At 40.4% G+C, this 25,875-nt stretch overlaps 2 protein-coding genes across 2 annotated transcripts in view; one reads left to right on the top strand and one right to left on the bottom strand.

Annotated features, from left to right (window-relative positions):
* PSMD1 (proteasome 26S subunit, non-ATPase 1) overlaps positions 1 to 25,875 on the top strand; it is a 69,990-nt gene that overhangs the window by 25,533 nt on the left and 18,582 nt on the right. Inside the window, exons 17-18 of the mRNA XM_026045447.1 lie at positions 18,807 to 18,921; positions 21,812 to 21,928. Coding sequence (XP_025901232.1) covers positions 18,807 to 18,921; positions 21,812 to 21,928 — 232 coding nt within the window. The remainder of the gene's footprint in view (positions 1 to 18,806; positions 18,922 to 21,811; positions 21,929 to 25,875) is intronic.
* Positions 383 to 11,893, bottom strand: HTR2B (5-hydroxytryptamine receptor 2B). The gene is made up of 4 exons (XM_026045445.1): positions 11,370 to 11,893; positions 10,038 to 10,706; positions 3,284 to 3,484; positions 383 to 1,276 (listed from the first exon to the last, which is right to left on the bottom strand). Exons 2-4 carry the CDS (start codon positions 10,345 to 10,347, stop codon positions 396 to 398), a joined length of 1,392 nt encoding a protein of 463 aa, XP_025901230.1. The 5' UTR covers positions 10,348 to 10,706; positions 11,370 to 11,893; the 3' UTR covers positions 383 to 395.

Below are 25,875 nucleotides of genomic sequence, written 5' to 3'. Positions count from 1 at the left end.
AGATCACTGAAGGCTTTCCCTTAGGTTCCAAAGGCCCCACAGAAAAAGGAAATTTATTCATTTAGTGTTTGTAGATGGGTGGCTTTGTTATACTTTGAGGAGGCTGGAGATGATAACTAAGTCAGTTACTCAAATTGATTTAGCTTCTTTTATTTATTTCCCTCTTCCTGCGGGCTACAGTTCTGCAATAGCCATTGTTTATCAGGGAATGCAATTGTGGTTATCATGGGATCTAGGGTTAAAATAGAGGAGACTTCAGAGGCGAGAATTAATATAAATTTATGAGATATTGCTTGCATAAATAACAAAAAGAAAAATATTATTTATACCTTCTTATAGCACAGTTACCTAGAATACATACAGTAATAYTACATATGAACGTTGCTGCCATCCCCCTATACGTAGCTGACTTGTTCTTCTGTTTTATCAACTTCATTTTCTGTGAGCAGCAGTGTATCCAGCAGAATGGCTGATGAGGCCTGGATGGGTGAGCTCCGCAGCCTCATAGGGCTCTGATACATAATGGGATTAATCCCGTTTCGCATCCCGTGCATAACGAGGAGCTTGGAATTCTCTGCCACAGAATTTCGGAAGGAGATTCTGTTGGAGCATTTCCGAAGGGCCTTGACAGGCTTTGTGGTCCGATAGTTGCAAGTGATATACCTGCTGAAAGCTTCCCTAAATGTCTTGTTGAAGAGTGTGTAGACAAGAGGGTTCACCCCTGAGGATACATATCCTATCCACACAAAGATTTCCATGAGCTTTTGAAAAACCTCCTTGTTGCAGGAGTTGCACAGGACTGAACTTATGTTTGTTATGAAGAATGGGCACCACATCAGCAAGAAAAGAAAAAAGACAATCCCCAGAACTTTTGAGGCCCGCTGTTCGTTGGTGATCGTTTGCATGGATTTCCTCCCAATTGTAGACATTCTACAGACGGGCACATCACTGGACAAAGTCTTGTCCTTTCTGGAGCCGTTTAGCATAGCCACCTTTTCTGGTGAGGACGCGGGTGTCACGTCCCGCTGAAATACTGTGGACACTGTTGACCAAGTGAAACGCTGCGGGGACTTGTTGATCAGGTAGGCTTTCTTGCGTAGCACTTGGGTTGTCAGAAAGTAAGTGACTATCATGATAGTGAGGGGAATGAAGAAGGCAGCCACCGATCCGAACAGGATGAAGTCGGGGAAGCGATCGGGCGTCAGGGCGCACGTTATGTTTGTGTGGTTGCCGTTCCCATCTTCAATGCCTCTGATGGGGACTGGAATAGCAATGCCTGGAGAAGAAAAAACAAGTGGTTCAGSGTGGTATTTGCTTGCAACGTCCCTTTTGGACCTAAGGTCTGTAAGGCAAGGTGATTCCTGAGCTTTGGAGTAGGTATAGAGCGAGTGAAWGAATATGAGTTGCTGGGAACATCAAGTGGGTAACTGAGATGATTAGCACATTGTGAAAGCTGACAAGGTCTGCTTTAAAAGAACGACCTTTTAAACTGAGATGGGGCTTAACTTTAGAGGTTTAGGAAGCACCATAGAATGGCCAAATTCCCAGGTTTCCTATACCTTGCTTTGACTTTAGTTGTGATAGTTAGTGTAGCTTTTCCTCCAGTGGAATGAGTTTTTCTAACATTGTCTGCTTGATTTAATCTATTTTCCTGGGGAAGACTTTGCACGTTTCAAAGGCCAGTTGTGTAAAACTGCGTGAATACACAAAACTTGTTTTTCTCTCATCTTAACCACATCAAGTGATCTGACCCAGCTGTTCCTTTTTTCTTTTTGAGAACTCTGCTTGACTTGGAAATAGTTAAGCAGATGTTGAAATTATGTAGTATATTTTTGAGATGGATTTGTTGTTAAAAGTCTCTTGGATATTTAAGAGTGTTTAAATGAGGCTAGCTAGCTAGCTCTGTAATTCACCGCTCGTTTGGAAAAAAAAAAATGTTAGCAGTCTTGTCGTCTTAAATGAATTTTTTATAACCGCTAAATTACAGGCAGCGCTTCATTTGCCAGCAGTCTGATGTTACAACAAAAACAACAGGTTCCTTGCTGTCTGCTGAAGGTTCTTCGTGCTGTGTTTCCTGATACCACTTAAGGGGATCTAGGGATTTACTGTATTTCTCTGCTACCCGGCTTACTGAAGGGGGTCAAAAGCAGCAAGCAGCAAAAAGTTCTCCCTTCAGCTGCCTGACCCCTTCCTTAATAAGAAGGACACCTTCAGGCACAGCAAACCCTTAAAAAAAGGACTGAATCAAATTAGCCTTTGAATTGGAGATGGGAGCTGAGCGGTGGCTCGGCTGCAGAGTGCTTTTGTGATAGAAAAAAAGAAATGAAAAAATGCTGCACTGATTAATAACTCTGATAGTAATAGGTCAGCTTTTAAGTGTCCTGTCTTGCTAACAATTTGCTTTCTTTCCTGTGATAAAATACGATTTTTTTCCTGTCATCACAGATCTGGGTTTTTGTTGTTGTTGTTATTGTTCTTTTTCTTTTTCTTTTTCTTTTTTTTTTTTCATGTTGGAATTTTACTTTAGGCACCTGTGTACCTGGGTCAGGATGCTGGATGTACCTATGGTCTTGGGCATCACTGGTCAAACTAATTCAGAATAAGTTTGTTCTTTCTCTGGGYACCCGGAGCATACAACACTGTGCTCATTGCTACGTGCAGTGCAGGTTAGTTATTTGAATTGAGAGTTTTCGCTGCTTTGGCTCATTTATCAGATGTCTTTAAATCTTTAAATTCTTTGAATGGCTCTTCAAAGAAAAGAATCGTTAAAGAAAGGTTAAATGCCACATGCACAACAGAGTGATGCTAATAGAAATGGATATACATTTGCATCTTTCATATAAGCTTTTTAAATTTATATTTTTTTTAAATTAGAGTGTTTTGTAATGTTGATAAGCAAGGCACTGATTTTAGTAGCATCTGCTCAAGGCTTCAAATTGTATTTGGAACAGAAAGCCAACAGATTRGGTCCAGAGGAACCCAAAATTTTGCTTTCTAGGGGAGACGCTACCCATGCAGATGTCATCTCACTTTTAGGACGGTGAAGAAGAACAATGATTTCCCTGCAGCCCTTGGCCTTTGCGATAAGCGTGACTAGGAGCATCTGTCAAGAAACCTTTTTATGATGTAGCCATTTACAATCCAAGAGGTGAATTTAAGCCATCCCAGGCTTGCTAACCCACAGTGATCAATAGTACTTGGCCATTTTCAGTTTTGCCCAGCGTTCAGCTGTTGCTTTGGACATGAAGAGCTTTTACACTTCTGCTCTCTGAGTCTCACATACCTATTGAAATGAGCCAAACCACGATGATTTTGATGACGGTTGTAGCCCATGAGTTGTACTGGCTGGCCTGGATGGGCTTTTTGATGGCAATATAGCGATCTAGTGAGATGGCACAGAGGTGCATGATGGAAGCTGTGGAAAAGAGGACATCAAGGAACAGCCAGATGGGACACAGAGCGGTTGGAAGAGGCCAGGAATTGTCTGAAAGAGAGAAAAAAAAAAAACCCTCAATTATAGCATTCTGTGCATCTTCACTGTATGACTTTTTCTTGCCATCAGTAACTCTGAGAAAATCTTAATGTTAGATGTCCCTCAGTGGGACGTTCCCTCAGTGATGCTCAGTCTTACTTGATAGCTCCTTGGCAGCATGGTTGTTGCCATCATGTTGATCAGTCTGTCTAGGTATTATAAACTTTCCCTGGCTTTTTGTCTGTTTTAGGTCATCAGCTCTTTGTAGCAGGCGCTCAGAATAAAAAGGTTTGGCACAAATGGACCATGGCTGTGCTTAGTCCTTAGGCTYTTAAATGATTTTTTTCCGCTTGATAGTCCAGCAGTTTAAGGTTATATCAAATGAAGGAGATAACGGGTCATAACCAATCTCTTAGTCAGTCGTTGCCCAGTCATGGCTTGAATTTTGAAGTTACTGGTGATCCTGCTCAGTGCGGTGCAGAGAGGCCTAAAAAGGGAACATGTTCTGTGTGTCAGATAGGGTTGAGCACTAATATGGCAAAGCAGGATTCTTCTGTTTATGATATTAATAATTTTATAATATTTAAGGGATTGTCCTTTATATCTCTTTTGAGAGCAACAGCTTGGATTAAATCTTGCATCCTGTTTCTGTTGGTAGCTCTCTGTCCTTAATATAAGTCTATACAGCAAAACCAAGATCTGTCAGCTATGTTGTGTTGGAGCTGAAGGGTTTTGTAGTGTTCAGGTTTCCGAAACGCTGGTGTTTCTGAAAGCTGTCTCCCCCCACCAGTGTTGACACCACCAATCTCAATGAACCACAATGAAGCTCTTCATAGAGTGCCTTCTGCTCACGGTGGCACCAACATATTAAGTGTTTTCTCCCTCCTTACAAAACTCAGCTGTGCTCAGTCAGTAGGTGTATTAAACGTACTGCCAGAGAATGAGTCCTTCACTGAATCATGATAAAGAAAAAAGGACATTTCTAGCCAGTCATTATTTTTTCATCTCCCTGATCTCAGTAAATGCATCTGCCTGCTAAGACTGTTAAGTAGGCTGGAATATTATTGTGCTCTATCTTACCAATGGAGTAATCTTGCAATAATTTAAGATGAAAATACTTTTTTTTCACAAGTGACTGATACATGGAAATAATGTGGTGATGTCTTTAGACATATAGCCCCAGAGGATGGAAAAATTTTTATAAAGATTTGTACTTGTGAAGAGCCTGGTCTGCCCTGCTCTGTATGTTTGGAAACTTCTCCTGCTTGTAGGTAAGGAGATGGATGGAGCCCAGAATGGAACTCAGTCATTCCCAAAGCAGCAGACTCCAGGTGAGCATGGTGCAGGAAATGAGGCAAGAAGGGAAGAGGTGGTTTATTTCAAAAGCATTAACCACTAAATTTTACTATTTACTTGCACCTTTTCCAAAATAAYATCAGCTAGTTTAAATTATGTGTTAAAAAAAAAAATCTGGTTATGCACATATATGACAATCATAATTGCTGTATTAGCAAAATTTAATGTTTCTGTCTACACTTTTAATAGCTTCCAAAATATGGTGCCTTTTTAAACAAAAAAAAGGAAAACCAAAACCTCTTAAGAGTTTATACTACCATCTATAGAACTCAGGAAGACCAAAATAAAAAAAAGTCACTTAAATAATAGGTCTGGTGGACTTGAAATATTCTTGTTCACTCTAGAAAAATATAGAAATTCTTTTTTTGACTTATGGTGAAGAATTAGTTAACACAGATAAAATGTGAACTATGGAAAGCATGTTTTACATCTTGAAGGATGTTCAGATAACACTGCTGGATTTCAGTTGCGCAATTAATGCTTTCTGTCAGGCGTACGTGCACGCGGCGCCCTGAATTAGAGCTGCTTTGCCTTCTGGAGCGGATTTYGGTATCACAGCATAATAAATTCTTTCCTTTTGCAATTAATTTGCTCTGTGCAGAACAGAACCATCAAATACTTAGGAACCGAAGAGTGTTTTCCTCATTTTGACTACAGATGTATTTAAATAGCTGTCTAATGCAGAGCGATGCAGTATATTTTTATGAGCTGTAGAGATTTTGATAGTTGAGGACCACAGCCTAACAGAGAAGGCTTTTGGTATTTTTGAATTATTTTCTCTTGAGGCAGATGCAGAAGGCAGAAAGTTATCACACTCATGAATATGGCATTTTATAGTGCTATCTTGCTGAGTACGTGACTGTATTTCTAATCCAAACAAAACTGGCTGACAACAATTGAAGGATATTGGTAGTATTTGTACAAAATAACTGCTGTGCAACTCTGATACCTAGAGCTCTTTCAGAATCACGTAGCCATTTAGGATTCATAGAGTTAATTTGCTTTTATCTATTTAGATTTGTTTGCCACACATGTTAGAAGTTCTGTAGTGTGCGAGGGACGTTTCAAGCTGTGCTTTTGTTTCCCTTACTAGTGCACGTTTCGCTATTTACCATTCCTGTTCTTTTAGGGTAAAGATGAGATGCTTTAGGATGTAAAGACTTAATAATTTAGACTGTAGGTGTAAAGAATAGCTACCAGCAAGTGCTGATAGGGAGTTCACAAGAGATCCTACACAGTTTGGACTGTTAGTATGCTAACTCTGCCGTTGTAGATGTCCCCTTTGGTGGAGCAAGCCAAAGCATTACATGATTAGCTGTGTAGAGCAAGATTTTCTACTTACTTTTGCCTTGGGAGCTGAAAAACTTTTGCCTTGGGAGCTGAAATACTGATATAAAGGAGTGCAGTGGTTTCAATGTGGGTGCTCTTTTCCTTGTTATGTTTTATGCCTAGGTTACCTGATAAACATGTCTAGAAAATTTCTCTGATTTTTCCGGCTCTATCTGGCTGTGTGAGATAAAAAGGCTCTTTCCCTCCCAGCAGCAGCAGGGCTGCTGTTGCAGACCCTTTCTTTACTTTTCCGTCAGTGCAAGAGAAAATGCATGTTTTGTGGTTTGTCTTGTACCTTAAGAGGAAWGTAGTGCCCCTTTACTGCAGCTGTGCCTTTGATTTATGAAATGAGAAAAGCTTTATTTATAGGAAATACCTTGGAAACTTGTAATCCTTCGAATGGAGCACTGTATAGAAAAGCTGTTCTTGCCATAAGCCCAAAGGTTTTCTGAAAGCTTGGGGGAAAGCTCTATTTACATGGATGTATAAGCTTGATTAAGAAGAATCTTTAAATAGACTTGAAAATTATTTGTTCTTTCACTGTAAAGGCAGTTGAAACGGGTTGCCTGTGAAGGATTTTGTTAGAGGAGTCGTTTTGTTCCTGTTAAATAATGGCGCTTTTACTGATGTACCGAAATTTGACTATTTTATCAGTAGCTGGCGCCGTCCTCAGACTGAGCTGTGGGTGTTTGCAGACCCATGGGTCTCCAAGTGTTTTTCAGCCTGGGGTCGGTGCTTGGCTTAATGGACTTCACGGTCTGCGTGTCCCTTAAAACGTGTCTTGCTCTGTCCCTCACCGCGACCACTTGTCTTGATTTCTCCACTACAATTACGGGTTCGGCAGTAGTTGTTTTACTCTTGTGCCGTATTTTGAATTTCATCRAAGTAATTTTATTAGAGATGCTTTATGAAAAGCAAACTCTGTGTTTCTTACTTATCTTTACACTTCTGGTTTTGAAACTAGCCAGCAGTGCCACCAGTTTTATCTGTTACATTTTCTACAAGTGAGCGAGGGAGGAAGAGTTGCTGTGGTTGGTAATCAGTGRTGGAAGGAAGATTAAGGCTGTAGTTGCTAGTGCTGAGCTTTACAAAATAAACATTTGCAGCCTGTGATAACAGTGCTAYCTTTTGGGTTTTAAGCGGGTACATACTGAGAATATAAAATGTATTTTAAAACAGGGTGCACCCACTGCCTCCACTGCCCACCCAGCCACAGGCAACGCACTGCTGCTGCTTGCGGGCTTTGTAAATCAGAGGAGCTCTCTGAAACATCTGCTAGTTTCACCAGCTGGAGAGCAGCAGCAGTTCTGTTTTGCTTCTTTAGCTGGGAACACCCTGCGCTCTGCATTCAGGTAACTTTTGAAAGCTGGATTTCCAAGTAAGCACCTATTTCCTAGCATGCACCTTCCTTTTTGTGAAAGGAATAGGAAGACCTTAGAAGTCACAAACTGTTGGTAAACCGTGACGTTTGCACTCTTTTAAATTGAAGCTGCAATATATGTTTATAACGAAATACATTTCAGTCGCTYTGCTGAAAAGAAATAATTGGCCACTTGGAATATTATACCTGAGAGCTACAATTTAAAAAAAAATTAAAGAGTAGCTGTTTATTACTGAGACCATTTTATTTCTGAAGATTTTTTTCCAAGCRTACAATCAGGAGCCAGTATCTGGAGCAGATCTTGAAGGTGAACGTTCTGTGGCACATTAATTTTTTGCTGTCAGGAAGGTTTAATGTGCCTGCATTTTAGCTCACACCTTTTCCCTCAAATATTCTCCGCGTTAATTAGTCAGCAATCCAAAATCGGAAGCATAATATTTATATTCTCTATCTAGCAACTGCACGCAGCTATTTTATTATTATGGAAACAGCCCTGGGTGGAAGTGCCAGGAGGTTYGTGGGGTTGGCTCTGACCAGCAGTGATTATTCTGCATTCAGGTAGCTCTCTGGCCAGCGTCGCTTGGAGATTGAGACTTGTTATGTACTTAAATGTCTGTGTTCTTGCTCCATTCCAGCAGCCCCTCATGTTTTGCTCGTGGTTTTCTTACTATAAACTTTCTATAAAYACCAGCGTGTCTTCCACCAGCTGGTGGAGGGGCAAAGGATTTTTTTTGAGATTGCCTGTGAAACAGGTATTTTATGCAAGTAATTTTAGTCTTAACCACTGCTATGCAAAAGACTGGTAGCAATCTGCTGTGGTTAATTATATCTAATTTTACTGCTTTCTTGTAACTTTCTTGAACGTGAAAGATGCTTTTGTTTGCCTTGGAAATTAAGATTCCTCACGCGTTTTAAACTGTTGTAACCAGGGTTTAGCACGGGATTAGTTGAGAGATTAAGGAGCAATATTCTTCTTATAAAATTAAAAAGAAAAGGAATTAGTAGTCTAATAAAATTAAAACACATACAAAATCTAGTACATACCTTTCCTCTGTATTCATTGCTARTCAAATGCTGGTGCTTTTATGATTAGTAATCCTATCATTTTTGTTATTTCAGAAGCCTTTTGCAGGAACTCGGCAATTAYAGTAACTATGTGCATATGCACATATATAGATCTGTCTACCTCTATATGTATMTATAGAGACATACCCCGTATCAAGTGGTTTCTATAAGTCACAGTTTTCTATAAATTAGAAATCGCTTTTTTCCTGAAAATTGCTTAGAAAAATCTCTTTTATGATTTCAGCTCTGAATGCTGTTTTCCAGTTCATACTTCTGTTGCAGAAAAGCAGGCTGTAATATGCCAGAATTCTGTGCCAAGGCATTTAATGAACAAATATATTTGTTAATAACGGGATACCAGTCCTCTGCTGCAAACAAACCCTACTGATGGCCTTTTTGAAATTAAATTTTAGCTTTTGTCTGCTTGTTGCTCAGGCAACTYTGAGAGATCGAGCATAGAAAAATCAAAGTCCTGCAACCTCCCGTTATTTATGGCTCAGTTTTATCTCTATCTATAAATATACCTATAGATATACCTATAAAGATAGGTAATTAAATCATAACTTTTTGGAAATCCCTCTCACCATGTGTTTTTGGGTTTTTTTCCTCCAATTTCTATGATATTTCCATAGTCATTTTGAAATATTTTCTTAAAAAAGCTTTAGGAGTAAAAAAAAAAAAGAGTTTTCTGTGGAGCTGCTTCTGAKGAGTTACCAGAGCAGTACTTCAAATAAGACTGGACATGTTAAGAGTATGAAAAAGTTACGTTTGTTCTGTCYTGACTAACAAGAAAGAAAATGCCAAACTCAGTGTATATTTATATACAAAAAAAATCCATTTTATTCTATGTGAACCAGACTAAGTGATAATCCAAATCCTACCTACATTAAGTACAGAAATAGATTGAAGGTGCCTTGATTTAACAGGTAAATTAACTCCCTAAGGCTGACGCTGGCAAACCTGTTGTTTGTGATCGTTCCGACATCATCTCTCACTGCACTGCACTTGATCTTATCTTGGTATCAAGTCTGTACTTTGGGTAGCATTAACTCCTAAGAACTTCTTCACAAACTCTTCACAGCTTAGTTCTCTTAGCGCAGAGACTCCTCCTTCGTACCATATTTTCAAGAGAAGACAGCTTGCCATTGCTGTAATACCCAACAGAGCAGAAACCAACGTTGTGCTGATGTTATTCAAAATATTAATAAAAGGTGCAACAACATAATTTTCCATGCACTTGCCCTTCTCCAGTTTATGTCATTTCTAAGTCCCAAATGTTCTTCGAGTGGGGAAGAAATCTGCCTAGTGGTTACGCTCCCTYCAAAGACATTACCCAAGTGAGTTGAAAAAGAAATCTGATAGTAGAAAATAAACAGTTCTGTTATTGTACCCAACATGCTGGCCTGCTGACAGAAGTGAGGGTGCTGTACTTACCAAATACTATTAAGAGAAGGGCAATGGGCATCACAAAGAGACCCACCAGCAGATCCGCCGCTGCCAGGGACGTTAGGAAGTAGTTGGTAGCGTATTGCAACTTCTTCTCCAGAGACACCGCCAGGATAACAAGAATGTTCCCCCCGATGGTGGGGATTATCACCAGGAGGATCAGCAAGGCTGCCCAACGCACTTTGTTTCCTTGTTCGTCATTTGGGTAGTCGTGCTTGGGCTCTGCCGTTACGGAGAGAGGCGACAGAGATCCATTGCCAACTCCAGACCCGTTCAAGAAGTGTAAAGGATGGGACATTTTTGTGCCCGACAGAAGGTGCACCGGAGTTGTATTTCGTGCAGAAATCGGGGATGGTGCGAGAATTCAGTGCTCCTCTCTGGTCCCGGATGGTCCTGAAGAAAGGCCAGCATGGTCAGTATGGTAAACTGGTCATCTGCTATTTTGAGATACACTAACCATGTGTCCAGAGCTTGTGTCCAGACTTTGAATCCTGGGACTTGCTGGGCGCCGCTAGATCTTAAAAATGAGAGTCTTGTCTGGTGTCCATGCCTGGCTGCTCGGGTCCAGTTTATAGGGAACCTCCTTTGTAGGGAGGTTCAGCCTTCAGCATTCACTAGCTGTGAAAAGCAAGTCGTGCCTCAGCTCCCGTTATTTTTCTTCAGCAGGGGAAAAAAAAAAAAGTGATAGATTAATTTGGATGCCAAATGATTTCCTTTGGACGTAGTGTATGTAGATTTCCTCGCTGTAAGCACAAAGTGATGTAAAGACAGATGCTCGCGTTGTGGATGTGCAACTCCTCCTCTGCTGAGTGTCTAGACTCCAGCAGCGTGTGCGTAGGCAGGCTGCAGTTCCTATATTTTCCCCTTATTAAGAATCCGATTTCCCCACAGGGAGTCACCCCCAAAATATCTTTGGAAATGATAYATGAGTTTTCCGTCTTAATGTCCACAGTTCCCAATTTGTCAGGTGAGGGTCAGGAAGCTGTGGACAATAAAACACTGGTGACTTCCCCAAGGGAGCCGTAAAGATTTATGGAACTGAGACATCTAAATTTACCCATTAATTGAAGGGGGTGGGAGTGAGGGGAGGAGGTGAGTAAACTGCTTGGTGTTTTTGTAATCCGAGCAAGGCTATTATTAAGCAGAGCCTTTTTCTCCCTTTTTCTCCTTCTCTGTGTCTCGTCTCTCTCTGTGCTCCGCTGAACACTTAACACTTGCATTTCCCCCTCCAAGCAGGCACCAGAACAGCTGTCGCTGAGCAAGCTGAGTGCTCGCTTGCTGACTAGACTGGTTGCAATTTTCATGCAAAGAAGAACTTACCTTTTTCTCATGCATTTTTGTAGAATTCACTTTGTATCCAGGAAGATCCTTTGTAGCGTAGTCTCTTTTCATCACCTGGCAGATCCTCAGTTCGGATTTTTCACTAGTGTCTAGCACAACGCCTTTTCTTTAGTGTGTCTCTGTGTGCGAATTAGTTTATCGCTTATTTTGCTTATAACACCAATCATAAGGATTTCTGTTTTGGGAAATACTCAATTATTTTCTCTAATTCTTGAATGAAGGAGAGGGATCCTTCTTGCCACGTTTGGCAAAAAAAAAAAAATCAAGCTTGAATTCTTTCTTTGCTCTCTTTCTTCTTCCAGTCTTTCTCTATATGACTCACCCATGCCATGGGAGCATTTCACGTCTCTGGGGCTGCATCTCGGTCTCCGTACACTTTTCTCTTTGTTTCTTAGCAAAACTTGCAGTCTGCTGCTTCTGTTGTGTGCTCATTGACTCATTCCAATGCATCCAGCTCCGGCGCTTGAAAGCGGCGAAATAAATGAGTGGTGGGGTCTGGCTGGAAAAGAGCCAGGGCGGGTTAATTTGCTCAGTGCTCTGCTTCTGTGATRGATGCCCCGTGTTGCTGCATCAGGATGTGCCCATCCAGTAATGCTGCAATATTATAACTTTATTCACGATAGCGTGTGTGTGYGCATGTGTTCCTTCTCTCTCTCTCTCTGGACAGAAGCACAGTTAACCCTACAAAGTTCTGCTGTACTACAAGCACTCTAGTTTTACTGTTGACTTATTTTGGAAATATAAGTTTATAAGCATATGTTTATAAACTGCACTTTTTAAGTGTGCAGACTGTTACTTTAAATCTTTCTATGTGCAGCTGCTTTTTATTATCCCRAGTGTTGTCTTTTGTTACCTTCCAAATCGCAGTCAAGTGTGGGTGCAGTCACAAACTACATCATATAGTTCTGCATTAAAATGGAAATTGAAAGCACTTCCAAGCACATACTCGGCTGGACAAGTCTGCAACAGAGTCGTTGAACTTAAGGCCAGAAGAGACCATGAGCTTGGGGGTCTGCCCCCCTGGGTGTCACAGGCCGTTATGTTCCGTGAATTGCTGATGCTCCCCAGGCTTGATTTGGGAATCGGGTCCTCAGTGAACTGTGAATCAGTTTGTATATGTTTCTGAAGACATGAATATATATATTTTTAATACACCTACTTTGGGGCCAAAAAAAAAAACTGCTGCCAGCAGTTAGGAGATGTTTTTGACTTCATGTGTTTTGAGACTGCAGTAGAATTTCCAGCAAAGTTGCTATCACTTGGTGTTTTTTGCAATTTAAAGGAAAACTTAGATAAGATTTTGTGCTGCCTTCCTTTGCAGTTGTGTTTTGATACTTTGTTCTTTAGRAAGTTCCCATTTTGGGGAAGTAGAAATTAATCTAGCTGTAGTAATTGGTAATTGTTTTTTTACCATTTGACCTCCTCCATGTTGTCATTTCTGAGCCTACAAATACATAGAAAAAGCAGAAAAAAGGACAATACTATATCAAGCTGATGAGCATTTGGATTCAGTTTTCCTGAAGCTTAACTGTCTCATCAACTTTTGTTTTATTTTATAAATCTTGAAGAATTTTCTGGCATTTATCTTGCCCTACTGAAGTCCATGCCAAAGTTTCCACAGGCTGAAGCACAGCCAGTTTTCACCCTTTCTGACTGCATAGATGTATCTTTTTTTTCTTTTTTTCTTTATCATTGATGCTTTAGTTATTTCTTTTTTCCGTGTTGAAAGGAGGCTGGAGTTACCATCACTTTCTAGTGATGGAATTATTGGCAGTATGTCTGAGTCGGCAGTAGGTCTGAGTGATGAATGGAAAAAAATTACAGAGCGAAGCAGCAAAAGCAAAGAATGGATTCGTCCTTTAGCTTCAGCAGCCCATTYGTGGATATACATGAAGTGCAGATCTCTGCGTCACAAACTGTGAATTTAAAGACCAGAATGGAAACCTCTGAGGGGGAGGCGGAAGTAGATAAAGTACCCATCAAAAATATCTGGTAATCATTGAAATCAGTTACTGAAATGAGCCTGTGCTGGAACTGAATCTTGATAGTGGTATATTGCTCTGACTTGTCACTTCTTGGCACTTCTTTTTSCTTTCACAGCACAGTAGACACTAACCTTAAATCACTGTAGTGATGGAATATACTTTTCTTATGGATGGAAAATATTTTTCTTATATCCTATTCCATGTCTAGGTAACTGTTTAGTAAATAAAATAGTGGTGTGTCTGTGTGTGCCCATGCACCTTGAGGACACACCTGCGAAAGACTGCACATATCTAAGTGAAAAACAGATGCTTTATTTTTCAATATAGGGGAAAGAAAACTTTTTTCATCACGCAGAGAATGATGACATGAGCTTCAGTGTGTGCAGRCTTGTATAGCAGCTATACTTAATTGTTTGCATGGTGGATGTTATCATTGCAGGTGGCCCAGACTTCTCTGCCTTTGGTGATGTGTTCTGACAACCCTAGATTTGAATTATGTCTAAGAAACATACAGATATAACATATATCTAGCAACTTCTTAGCACACGCTTCTGGCTGGGCTTTTTCAGCAAACTCCTGCCCTGCTATCAGGTCCAGCTCCTTTCCTGCGTTACTCAGTGCTAAAACCTAAGTCTGACGTGACCTCGCTCCTGCTCCASTGCGCCCTCGATATTTATACCATGCAGAAATTTTTTTTCTTTCCCCCCGTCTCTTTGTAATCTTTGTTTTCAAATCTCCAATTTTATTTCAATAGGACTCTGGCTATGTTATACATGAACTGTCACTGCCRGTAGCATTGCTCAGTAAGGTACATGTTCCTCAAAATTGTGTCCTGTATGTTGGTACACCCTCCTCGCCTTCATCCTCCTCGTTGTGGGAGACCTCTTGGAAGTTCTTGTTCTTCAGCAGGTCTTGATTCTGCAACCAGGAGGCGTTTGGGAGAAGAACAGCCTGGAGAATGAAGCTGTGCTGCACATGAGAGATGCTGCAGGAGATTCCTGGCATGGGGAGAGCTTGGAGCCCTTTTGTTGAGAGACAGCAAGGAGGGAGATTTGCACCATACTTAACTTGCACAAAAATGTGTCAGTTTGTTCATTTCTCCCTGTGCTTTTTCCATCTTGTGTATTCTTCCACCTCCTTTTAGAAATGCCTTCAAATTGTGTGATTAGATGCCTGCATTCCTCCTTTATTAACTCATTCAGGGATGAAATGAAACCTTTATTAAGCTGTTTTTTCATGTGTCATTGCAGTAACAAAGCAGTGTGTAGAAAAAGTTCAGCATCAAATGATTAATTCATATCCATAGTTTAGAAAGCCATAAATATTTAAAATCTTTTGAAATATGAGTAGAGAGACTTAATGAGGAATTTAAAAGATATACTTGACATTGTTCTTTAATTCTGACGTTTCATTTTTCACCGAGTTCTGAAGTCCTTAAATATTTAGACTAAAAAATAAGTATGTTAGTGATGCCTCAGACATTTCCATTTTTAGTCTAAGTCTTAAGAGCAGCRTGAATGTTTATTTTCAGTGTTGTGTTTATTTACCTATTGAGATTACCTTTTTTACATCTACACGTTTTACTGCTAAACTACTGCTGAAATGCAGACAGCACAATAGGCATCATCCAGCCTTTGAGATATATGATTTAGAATATCAAAGATAAACTGCACCAAGATATTTGGATGTGATTAAGTGAGCTCTGATCTGAGGAATTAAGTGGAAGAATATCTATGCTTCAAGATATGACAGCCCAGCTTTTAATTTGTTTTTCTGGATATTTTTGCATGCTTTTTGGAAAACTCCATAAGGTGCATTGTGAAAATGGTTTTATGTACCTAACAGTGGCCATCAACTTCCAGCATCCCAATTATCATCTTAGTGGCAAAGCCTAACAAGGATAATGAATTTGAGTGCTGCAGAAGTTGCAGGTGTAATTTACCTTTAGAAAAAAGCCCCAAATTGCAGATTTCTAACAAAGATAGCATAAGAAACTGTGGTGAAAAGGGAACATAACTTTAGGGCATTCTACAGGCCAAGAAGAACTTTCCAGAGTCAAGATCAGTGCAGGGAAAACTGCCCACTTTTTGGGTCCAGCAGAGCTGCGGGTCTGTGTTCAGATTAACCTGGGTTAATAATGACCAGATCTGCAGGTGTAGCTGGTGAGGTAGGTTTTGCATTGGAAGTTTTAGAAATCTTTGGAAGTAATGGAGAATCTAAAGCTTCTTTGGTTTCACAGAAATCTTATTACAGGACATTGGAAAAGAAGGATGAGGTTTCTAAAGTGTTGTATCTATAAGCAGCAGACAAACATTCCCAGGACGTGAAGTCAAAGCTGAGGCTGAGGTTGCTGGGTAGCAGTTGGGCAACTCCTCCGTRTTCTCTCTGGCTGGGGTTCCAGTGAAAACTCCCTGTCCTTAGCTGCGTAGGCTGCTTCTCTTGGAGCCTTTGGGAGGAACCATTGGTGAGTAAAGCTCATGAAATGCTAGCTATTCAGTTCTGCTGAGAAACTGCCATTGCAGCCTGGGGCGGCTTAAATCTTGGTGTTGAACCAAACCCAAGTGGGTCATGGAGGAAGGCCCTTCACCTGCACATCACRTATCACAGCAGGGAAACTTAGCCAGGTCTAGGGTGGAAACTAAGCTGTAGGTGAGCACGCTGTAAAGGAAGTGCTACAGAGGAAACTTTGGGTGGGTTTTGTTATCTTTTTTTTTTTTTTAATTTAATTTCTTGATTCATTCAGTTTCCTGGTAACAGACAGAGCAAAGCGAAGCTGGCGGTGTTGTTTTTCTGGAGTCATTGACGTCTGTGCTACAAGGACTTATGTTGGAGCAGTTGTGCAATTTTCAGATGGAAATGAAGGAAATAATAAGGTTGTTGCTTTGCTTTGTCGTTGTTTTGCTGTTGTAGTAAAAGGCAATTGCAAAAGCAAACTGCCGAGCAAAACCCATGTTGGGATAAGAGGAAGCAACSGGTGCATTAAAGATGATTTGCTTTAAAAATAAACACTGGCTATCGCTCTAAGATACACAGCCCAGGATAGTGTCAAGCCTCAGGCATTAATGTAGGAATTTGTTGGATGAAGTTACTGGCCTCTGTTACGGGAAGGGCAGACCAGGGGACTAGGACTTCTGGACAAACGAACTGTGAAATATAATCCAGATTTAGAATTTAATTTATATATTTATTTTTAAGAGGAAGAATTGTCTGAGGTAAGGCTCCTGACCGCTGCATCTCCAGATGTTATCCTGGTAGATCATATGACGTTAATTTCTATATTTAACTGCTGTTAGTAATAGATGTCTGTATTACGAGCGAGTGGGAGTAGACTATTCCTGAATGTGACTTCTGATAAGCCATTTATCACTTCTAATATTTATTTATTTGTCCTTAAGTATTTCTATGCTGCTTGCTAGCTCTCTGCTTCTCTCACTGAGGGTTTTCTGCCCTCTCAGGCCRTAATCACAGTGATTTGGCCATTGGCACAGCAGAGTCTCCAGCGGGGAGCAGAGCCACGGTGTGGCTTTGGGAACCTCCACGGGGTCTGGTGCCAATGAAGTGGAAATTTCCCCTACTGGCAGCAGATCTGTGCTGCTCCCTGTAGTGCTGGATGTCAAGTCAGCAGTTTGCATGGCTGTGCCCTTCGTTAATGCTGAAAACTTCAGGCTGGGGGAAGGAGAACATGGTAATGGTTTAAACATATTCCCGACCCGAATTGCCAGTACTTGATGATGCCGTGTGAGCACAACTGCAGCTGCTAATGAGCTTTGAAAAATTATTTTTCTTCTGATGTCTCAAAAYAAATGTCCTGTGTTTTATGAACTTCAAGTATGATTTGGTGTTTATATTGGCAACCCTTTGGTGAGAAGGTGCAGAATTCCTTGAAGCACCTCAGCCATAGAGCGAGCAGGCAAACGTTATGGCTTGAGCAYTGATGCCAACAGTGCTGTCGTGTGCCCAAGACTTTCTCCTCCAGTGCTTTTCCTTTCCCCTTTCACAGAAATGAATTTACAGAACATCACCTGTGAAGAGGTTTGACTACTTTGAGGAGAATTTTGAGATAAGAGCATTCAAAATAATTCTCATAAATAATAACAAATCTGGCTAAGAATTTTTAATCAATTATCATAATTGAATCCCAATTTTACAATAAAAAGCATTGGCTAAGAATTTTTAATCAATTATCATAATTGAATCCCAATTTTACAATAAAAAGCATTGGCTAAGAATTTTTAATCAATTATCATAATCGAATCCCAATTTTATAATAAAAAGCATTCCAGAACTTCTGACTTTACAGACCCAAGACCTGTCCAAGTTAATGGTTTTATAAAATCCAGGTTTCTGAAAAGGGATTTGATGATTAATGCTTGAAAGCGCGTAATTACATCACTGCCAGAAGATGTTTTCCTCTTCTTTGGCTCTGAGTCTCCTTGTTCAACATCTGCTAAGTAAAGCAAACACAAAGGTGTTAGGAGTCTTTGTGCAAGAGCTGGAGTCTTCTGTGCACTGAACACTTGGGCTCCTTTATTACAGACCTTGGGATTCCCAGGCTCCACACCAGCTCATTTTTAAGAAAACATTGTCAGTGTTGAAGCTGTTACTTGACTCAGAGACTGACAGGTAGTTTAAAATATGTCTTTTGGTTTATAGTCTTCACTTCTGGTTGCTTGCAGGACAGAATCCAGGTGTGCTTCCCAGCTCGTCCCTTTCCTCAGGCATTCCTGGTCGGGGCTGCGTTTCCAGGAGAGCAGAGCTGGCAGCCCCATTATGCCTGTTCCTGGTGGACTGTGCRCGTGGAGATGGCAGGGGTGTTGGACAGGGTTCTTGTCCCCAGGCTGATGTTTTAGTCAGCTTGTTTAGACAACAGCATCACCACGCGGTGTGGAGAGGAGTGAGTGTAGACCCTGCAGATACAGCAGCATTTTCCAGGGTATCACARTTTCCTCACAATCCTTGATAAACAGCAGTAGTAGGTGGGAGTGAGGTGAACAGAAGGAGTGGCTGTGGAAGAGTTTGGGACCGACCAGCCTTCAAGATGGATATTGGAGATGGTGATGATAGATTTAGTGTCGTATTCCTGATGAAGGGTGAGCCTCTGCTAGTGCCAGGTTTGTCACATCAACAGGGGTTCTAAACATGAAGATCGGTCTCTATAGATATTTTCTGCTTTTAGAAGACAGTGTGGTGCAAGAGAAAACGTTAATCATAGGAACCTATGTATTGTGTCTGCTGGAATGGGGAGATTTCTTCATTTGTGCACCTCCCTGTACTCCTTACACATCCATCTGTTCCAGTCCTCCTCGTACATAACGAGAAACGTGAAGCATACTGTGCAGAAAGGCAATTGGTGGTTTCCAGTACAAACCCAAAGGGAAGTCTCYACATTTTGAAAGACACTAACAAATGCCCTTCTCTTTTGCCTTCCCAGGACTCCCGAGCAGTGTCCGAGTGTGGTGTCTTTGCTGTCAGAGAGCTACAATCCCCATGTACGTTATGGGGCTGCCATGGCTTTGGGTATCTGCTGTGCGGGCACTGGAAACAAGGTGAGGACCAGAAGCCATCAGATGCCAAAACTTTTTCTGCTGTTTCCTTCCATAGAGACATTGGTGCAGAAACCTCACACAGAGATCAGATCACACGTACACCTCCAGCCAGCTGGAATGTAGGCATACTTCAGCAAGTTCAACTGTCCTGGCCATAGCGATTCTTCTTCTACTTGTAAACAGGGCAGATAAAAGAATATTTTTGTACATTACTGCCTCAGTCTTGGAACTTTGTCTCCCAGACCTTTCTCAGTGTTTTCTCACCGTCAGTAAGTTGCCACTGAGCTTTAACTGTGAGTGCAGTATTCCAAAACCAAGCCAAATGCAGTGAAATTTACTATGTTTTTGAGGTATTTTTGACTCACAGTCAAGCCTTATTCTCTCTTTACGAGTATCATTACATGAAGGATACTTCTATTAGGCAGTAGCAGGGGGCTTTTAGAGCAGAAGGATTTATATTTCTGCTGCAMGAATTAAGGCCTCTGTGGAGCAAGGGACAAGTAAACTTTGGGATAAACTTCCTCGCTTTATCCACCTGTGTAATTTGTATTGAAGTTGAACAGARTTTTAAAACAGAAATAGTTGCAAAGCTGGTCCATGCAATAGTAGTATTTTATGCATCAAGTCTTGATATGTCTTCTGCTTGTCAGTCTCATCCCTTCCTCAGGTAGTATTAAGCATTTGTTTAGTGTGAGCTCCAGCTAGCTCCTCACCAGCGCTGTGAAATGCACAGAACACTAATGGGCCCTACCTGCCATCTTTAGTATTGAAAGCATGCAAACTTGAAAGCAAGCTGAAAGGGCTATTTTTATCTGGGTTGCTTTATCCTCCAGTGGAAGGTGGCATCAAAGAACTAGTTATTTTTAACCTGCTTCATCTGACAAGTTGATTTAAGTGGAAGTGCTCTTAGCTGCACAAAGAGGTCTGGTTTATTTCTGGATGCTTTGTGCAACAAAGATCTGAAACTTCTGATATATATAATCAGAAATAATTAGAAACATCTAACTATTATRTATCTTTATACATCTTTATATTGTATGCTTTGTGTCTCCTGGGTTTGCAAGGTTTAAGGCTAAACTGAAATAGATTCCATTTTGGAAATTAGAAGGCAAGTCCAGCTTGTTGTCATGGTGGATGTTCTATAAATGCTAGTAAATGCTAAGGGATGAATGTGATACCTTCTGCAAGAGAAGCACAGCCTTCAAGGTAGCTCGTTTGGTAAAAAACAGTCTTAGAGAAGACATAGCATTTTCTAGAAGTGGTTCTTAGAAGTAGTGTTATGTATAAGATCAACTTTTTTTCTTTTAATTTTCATACTGAGAAGTAAACTGAGAGCTCTGTGGTGGGGGACTCGAACTGTTCAGCTGCATTYGCTGATGTCCTCAACTTAAGCATGGACAGGAAGGAGCTCTGTGCATGACTCAGATAAATGATTCCATCTGACTTCTATAATCGGAAGATCATAGAATAGATTTTAAAAGCTCTTTGAACTTGTTAGAATGGATGTCAAACTGTTATCTGTCCTCTTCYGAAGTGTATTTACTAGCTTACTTCACATGCTGTTTCTGAGTGATATTTCTTAGTTTCTGCTSGTGCCACAGACCAAACATACCTGCCAAATGCTGCTCACAAATTGATAAAACTTATTTCTGCTGAGATCTGAAGAATGTGATTGGTAGAGGCTGGCAGAACAGACTTAAGTCTGTTGCTGCTGGAACACAGAGGCTTGATCCCTTCTGCCACCTTTTGCCTTTGTCTCGGGTCCAGCTCTTTATTGAACTAATTCAGACACCAAACTCACAAAAAACTAACCTGAGGATGCAAGGAAGGAGAGGGAACAGTTTTCTGCTGAGCTACGAAGCTGAGAAAGCTCCCAGAGTTGTGCGCAGCAGTCAAAGGAAAGAATAGGGGCTGGAGGGAAGTGAAGGAAGGAGAGAGGGCTCTCACTTCCCAGCAGCAGCTTTAGTTGAGTGCAGTTATCTCATGTAATACTCCCTGGGGATCTGCATGGTTGTCCCTGCAGTGATTCTTTCTAAATCATGAYTTGCGAAGTGGTGGAACTGTCAGTGAAGATTAAAAATGTATCTAAAATAGTGATTCAGTTTGAGATGACTGCAGATTACGCAYGCTGGTCTTGGGTACACTTACCCAGCGTTTATGACAACAGAGTCTCTTAAGTCTTTTCATAGTCCCTGCTCAATGCCTAGGTTGAAAGAAATACACTGTTAGATCTGTTGCAGRTAATGTTAGTTTTGCACTTAGCTGAGAAGTTGTTAAATCTGAAAAGTCAATAGAGTGTTTGAAATGCTTCCAAAAGCATTTGGTGGGGAGGGACAGGTCTGCTTGATGCAAGTTTGAGATGAGTGCTTTTACGTGATATTAAATATTTTATCTTCTAACAAGAGTAGGGCCAAAAAATCTAGGATCTGAGCTGTATTGTCATCTCCTATACCCTCTGGCATGTTTGATAACCCTAGTTCATTTGTTTTTTGAGGAAAAAAAAAAACCCAAAGGTAACGATGATGTATTTCATTGTGAAGAATATTTAAAAAAAAAAAAAAAGTGACTAGCATTTAATATTTGCTCTTGTCAGTACTTTTAATGTATTTCTCATGTTCTAAATGCATCTGTTTGCGGTGCTGCTTCTGCTGGTAGATCTTGGTCCGTCCATTAATTGTTGTCTTCTTCCCATTTTTGGATGCAGATCCACAGAAATTTAGATTTATATTTCATTTACCAGGAATGATCAAAGTATATTCGATTGAAAAAACCCGTACCTGATAGCCTTAATCTAACAACCTTCCCTTAGAGGACTGAATTGTAGGGTTCTGGAACCAATAGTATGAACTTTCTGACTGCTTTTTTTTTTTTTTTTTTTTTTTAAATTTAGGAAGCAATTAATCTGCTTGAGCCAATGACAAACGATCCTGTGAACTACGTACGTCAAGGAGCCCTGATTGCATCTGCCCTTATCATGATCCAGCAGACTGAGATTACCTGCCCAAAGGTAACGGGTCACGTAGGGCGGCGGGTGGAAAAATGGTCATAGGCCCCAAGTCATGTGTCCTTAGTGCTGTACGTGTGGCATTAAACACTTGTGTACGTGCTGATGGGAAGGTGCCTAGGAGACAGCAGCATTTTAACTCCAGTTATGTGAATAAACACAGTGTTGCTAAAAATGGCTAAAATTATCTTGTTATAATATGGAAGTGGCTGGTTTCCACCAGTAACTATTGTGGAGTTCTGTGTGCTTGTTATTTACATGAATACAGTTCTTAAATTTTATTTTCATTTTATTATTAGTAGTAATAATAACAATATTGAAGTCAGTCTGGCATATGGTTGCTGTCCTGGCAAGTGTTACTAAAACAGTGCTGCTTTTGTGTCTTTTCTTACAGTTTTCAGGTGAAACACTATTTTCTCTCAGAAGAGGCTCAGTTGCTGTGTAGCAAAATACATTTTTCCTAATGGATTTTTTTTTTCTCTCTGCTTGGAAGGCAAAAAGGATTGCATGTGCTGTGCTTAGCTTTTAAAACTAGATTGCCCCGTGAATACATGACAGATGATAATATGCAAACATTTGTACAGGCTAAAAGTCTGCATTAATAGAAGTTTGGAGGTTCCACATTTCATCTGCTCTGCTGAGCTATAGCTGGTACTTTGCTGCTCATCTGTCATGTATGGGTTGCTTTTATTGATGTCATCTTCAAAACYGAACCATGATAGTAAACAGCTGTTCTTTTTACTGCTTTTGGAGGKGGGAAAGAGGAAAAACCCTCTCTTTTTCCAGTGGAAAGTTTTACTTTGGAAAGGAGGCGAGGGAGTTCTACTAGTACAGGTGTCGTGGTGTTTCCAAGTCATAGAATGTGTGGATTTGCTGGCAGACGGTTTGATCTCTTGAATTACAAAAAGCATATATTTTTTTCCCTGGGCAGCATCTGGAAATGTTATTTATTCTATCAAAAYTGTAATTCAGCTGAATAAACCAATGGAGAAAAGCAGAGCTCTGTCAGAGCCCCTCACTCTGAGATGTTAAGTCTCTGCAGTGTAAAGCTGAGAGATTCTTTTCTGTGGAAAGAAACTGCTTTTCATTTTTATTGTTTCTCCCTTGATCTCTAATCCTTCTCGGAAGGATGGTTCCAATACCAGCTCTGATCTTAGGAGATCAGGTTTAATCATTCCTCTGTGTATATCTGTGTACGCTTGCAACGTTGGGCAAATTGTTTAGCTCTCTTGAGACTCAGTTTCCCATCTGAAAAAGAAAATATGAGGATGATGCTTCTATCAAAGAACATTATGTGAGTAAATTCATTATAGTTTGCAAAGTACTGTAATCCTTTTGGGATGGGAACTGCAGAAACTGCTCTCAAGCAGTCAGATGAGCTTGAGATTTCTGTCATGGATTACCTGCTCATTCTGTATATTGGGTTTTCAGTTCTTTTAAGACGTTAGGTGAAAGAGTCTGAGAGTCTTAAAGAAATGCAAAGAAAGGAAGTAGCTAACAAAAATATGGATCATTTTAGGGAATAAGTCAAATTCCTTTCCTCAAAAAATCCTGGAAATTCTGACTTCAGAGGTATGTGCACTGTAATCTGTAGGGTGKTTGGTTTTTTTGATAGTGGGTGGGCAAATAGAGGATGAGATGTGTAATCTGGGGCTAACTGGCTTGTTTAAGAAACAGGGAGAAGATCTGAAAGAGCTTTATGCTAAAGTCCTGTTTCTGAGTCAAGATTTGTGCTGTTACGTAATACAGATGCAGAAGGCAATTCATTATCCATACATGGAAGTGCTACCAATTAAAAAGAAAAATGTACAGACTATAAACTCATGAGGAATCCCTGAAACAATATGCTAATTTGGGAATTAGACACAAAATACAGTAATTTTCCTTGTTCTGAAGGAAGCAATTACTGCCACACTTAGCTATGATCATCCTGCCTTGCTTGGARGTAAAAAGAGATCCTCCATTTATTTGGGCAACATGCAGGCAATTAAATTACTTATTATCCATGGGAAACTTTTTTTGGAGCTGTCTGCCAGCCTGGAGAAAAAATATTTTAATCTGATGTGAAAGGGCGGAGTTCAGATCACCAGCCATTTTTGGATTGCAGTGACATATTTTAGTCTGGTGAGATGCCCGAGAGATGCCCTGTACCACAGCGGCTACCCTGACGTGGGGGCCTTTTTGCTTTGCCACACAGGCACCTGGTAAGAGGAACAAGTTGGACTTCGTGCCCCGCACGTCATATTGGTGATCTTGATAAGAGTTAAAGAACTAAATTCGACATTTAAATACACTTTGCATCGCTGTCCTACTACTGCAAAATACTTTGAGCTGTTTTGCACGGGAGACACAGTGATTTTGATAAAGATTGTGATAAATGCTCTGACCAGCTTCCCGTCACCGCTTTTTATTTTCGTTGGGTGTCCTTTTCCCATAGATGACTTGCCTGCAAGATATGTGTTTTGGGTTATAAGGATTTAAATTCTGTAATGATATTTTTTTATGAAGATGATAGCAAATAATATTCCTTAAATAGAGCAAGTGCCCTGTTTTATCATACTTCCCAAGAGATTTTGCTTAAATTCCATTTTAGRTGTTTTATCTTCCATTTCCTCCCTTGGCATTGGAATTTGAAGCATGGGGAATGGRTGGTAATCTGTTTCCCAACGTTTTCTAGTAACGTGCTTTGCCCTGTCTCTTCTGTTTGTATGAGCCTAACAAGTTCCCATGTCTGTTCATATAACTGCTCTGACTCTCTGGCTTTCCAACAGATTTTTTGTGTTTTTCCTGCTGAGAATCTAGTGTGGAACCACTATTGGTTCTGCAAATATCAACAGTCTTTCCTTTGTACTGGTTGGGGTTGTATTTGCAAAATGCATTTGCTGCTTCTGTATAGATGTTGCTTAGGTGTATGTCTAAAAAGATTAAACGGGAAAAGAGGCGTAGATGTGTATGGGTTTTTGTTTTGTTTTAGGAGAATTTACAAGTATGGGAAAAAGATGACTTTGAAAAGTGGAAAAAAAATAACAAATTCCTTAGAGCAGAGTTTGAAATGCTGAATTTTCAGCGATAGAGTGTAAAAATCAAAGTATTTTGGTAATAAAAATAATTAATCTTACCTCTGTATTTGTCTTCTCCCTACCTATAGGAATGTTTCRGTAGAGACTCAGCCTCTGGGACTTGCAGGCTGCCTGAGGGCCAAAAGGGGGTTGCAAATCTTGTATAACAGACCTGTCTCTTAGCAGCTGAAACATGATTCCCCAGGTGCAGTCAACCTGATTTTCCTGACCTCCAATACACTTAAGCACCATCTCAGCGCAGGATATCGAGCAGTAACAAGTTTATTTTGAGAAATGCAATCCTACATTATAGGCGCGATGAGCTCATTGTAACAGGGATCCATGACAACTTCATTATGTGTTTGTGACCTGCAGGGCAATTAAGAAAGTAATTTGGGAGACATGCTACATGGSTAACGTCTTGAATCTGATTTACTATTGCTGTTTTATGCTAGGGTGGTCATCTTGCAAAATGAGAAGATAATAACCAAGTTCATGGTTTTTCTTCTTTCCTCCTGTGGTCATCTCTTTAGGATGTTAGGGAATAACCACTTGATTTTTTTTTTCCTCCACTTAGATCCAGGATTTCCATGGATGATGGTTTGCATGGAGATATTTTATTAAACTCTGCAAAGGCTTTTACACCATCAGGGTTGAAAAATCTGTGTTACAGAAAACAAATCCCATTGTAGGAGTCCCATAAGGGACGTCACTTGTTGGTTTCTGTTACCCTCCTGTTACCTTCAGATCCTGAGCTCTTTAAAAATCCCAAACACTTTTACAGTGCTGAAAAAGGATCATTCAGACAATGAAGCTGGTCTTAAGGATCCTCATATGAGAAGCTGCTAACTCTGTTACTACAGTTACTCCTGCACAATRTATGTGCTTACA

The sequence above is a fragment of the Nothoprocta perdicaria genome, unplaced genomic scaffold (assembly GCF_003342845.1).
Source record: "Nothoprocta perdicaria isolate Ctin4 unplaced genomic scaffold, notPer1 scaffold_4, whole genome shotgun sequence".
NCBI lineage: Eukaryota > Metazoa > Chordata > Aves > Tinamiformes > Tinamidae > Nothoprocta > Nothoprocta perdicaria.
This window is presented reverse-complemented; position numbering and strand designations above follow the sequence as displayed.

Bases quoted from the DNA above. Each gene is read 5' to 3' on its own strand.
- HTR2B (XM_026045445.1), bottom strand. From the start codon at position 10,347: ATGTCCCATCCTTTACACTTCTTGAACGGGTCTGGAGTTGGCAATGGA. The intron at 3,485-10,037 runs GTAAGTACAGCA...TCTCTCTTTCAG, and splicing joins CCTTCTCTTAATAGTATTTG to ACAATTCCTGGCCTCTTCCA. The intron at 1,277-3,283 runs GTATGTGAGACT...TTTCTTCTCCAG, and splicing joins GGTTTGGCTCATTTCAATAG to GCATTGCTATTCCAGTCCCC.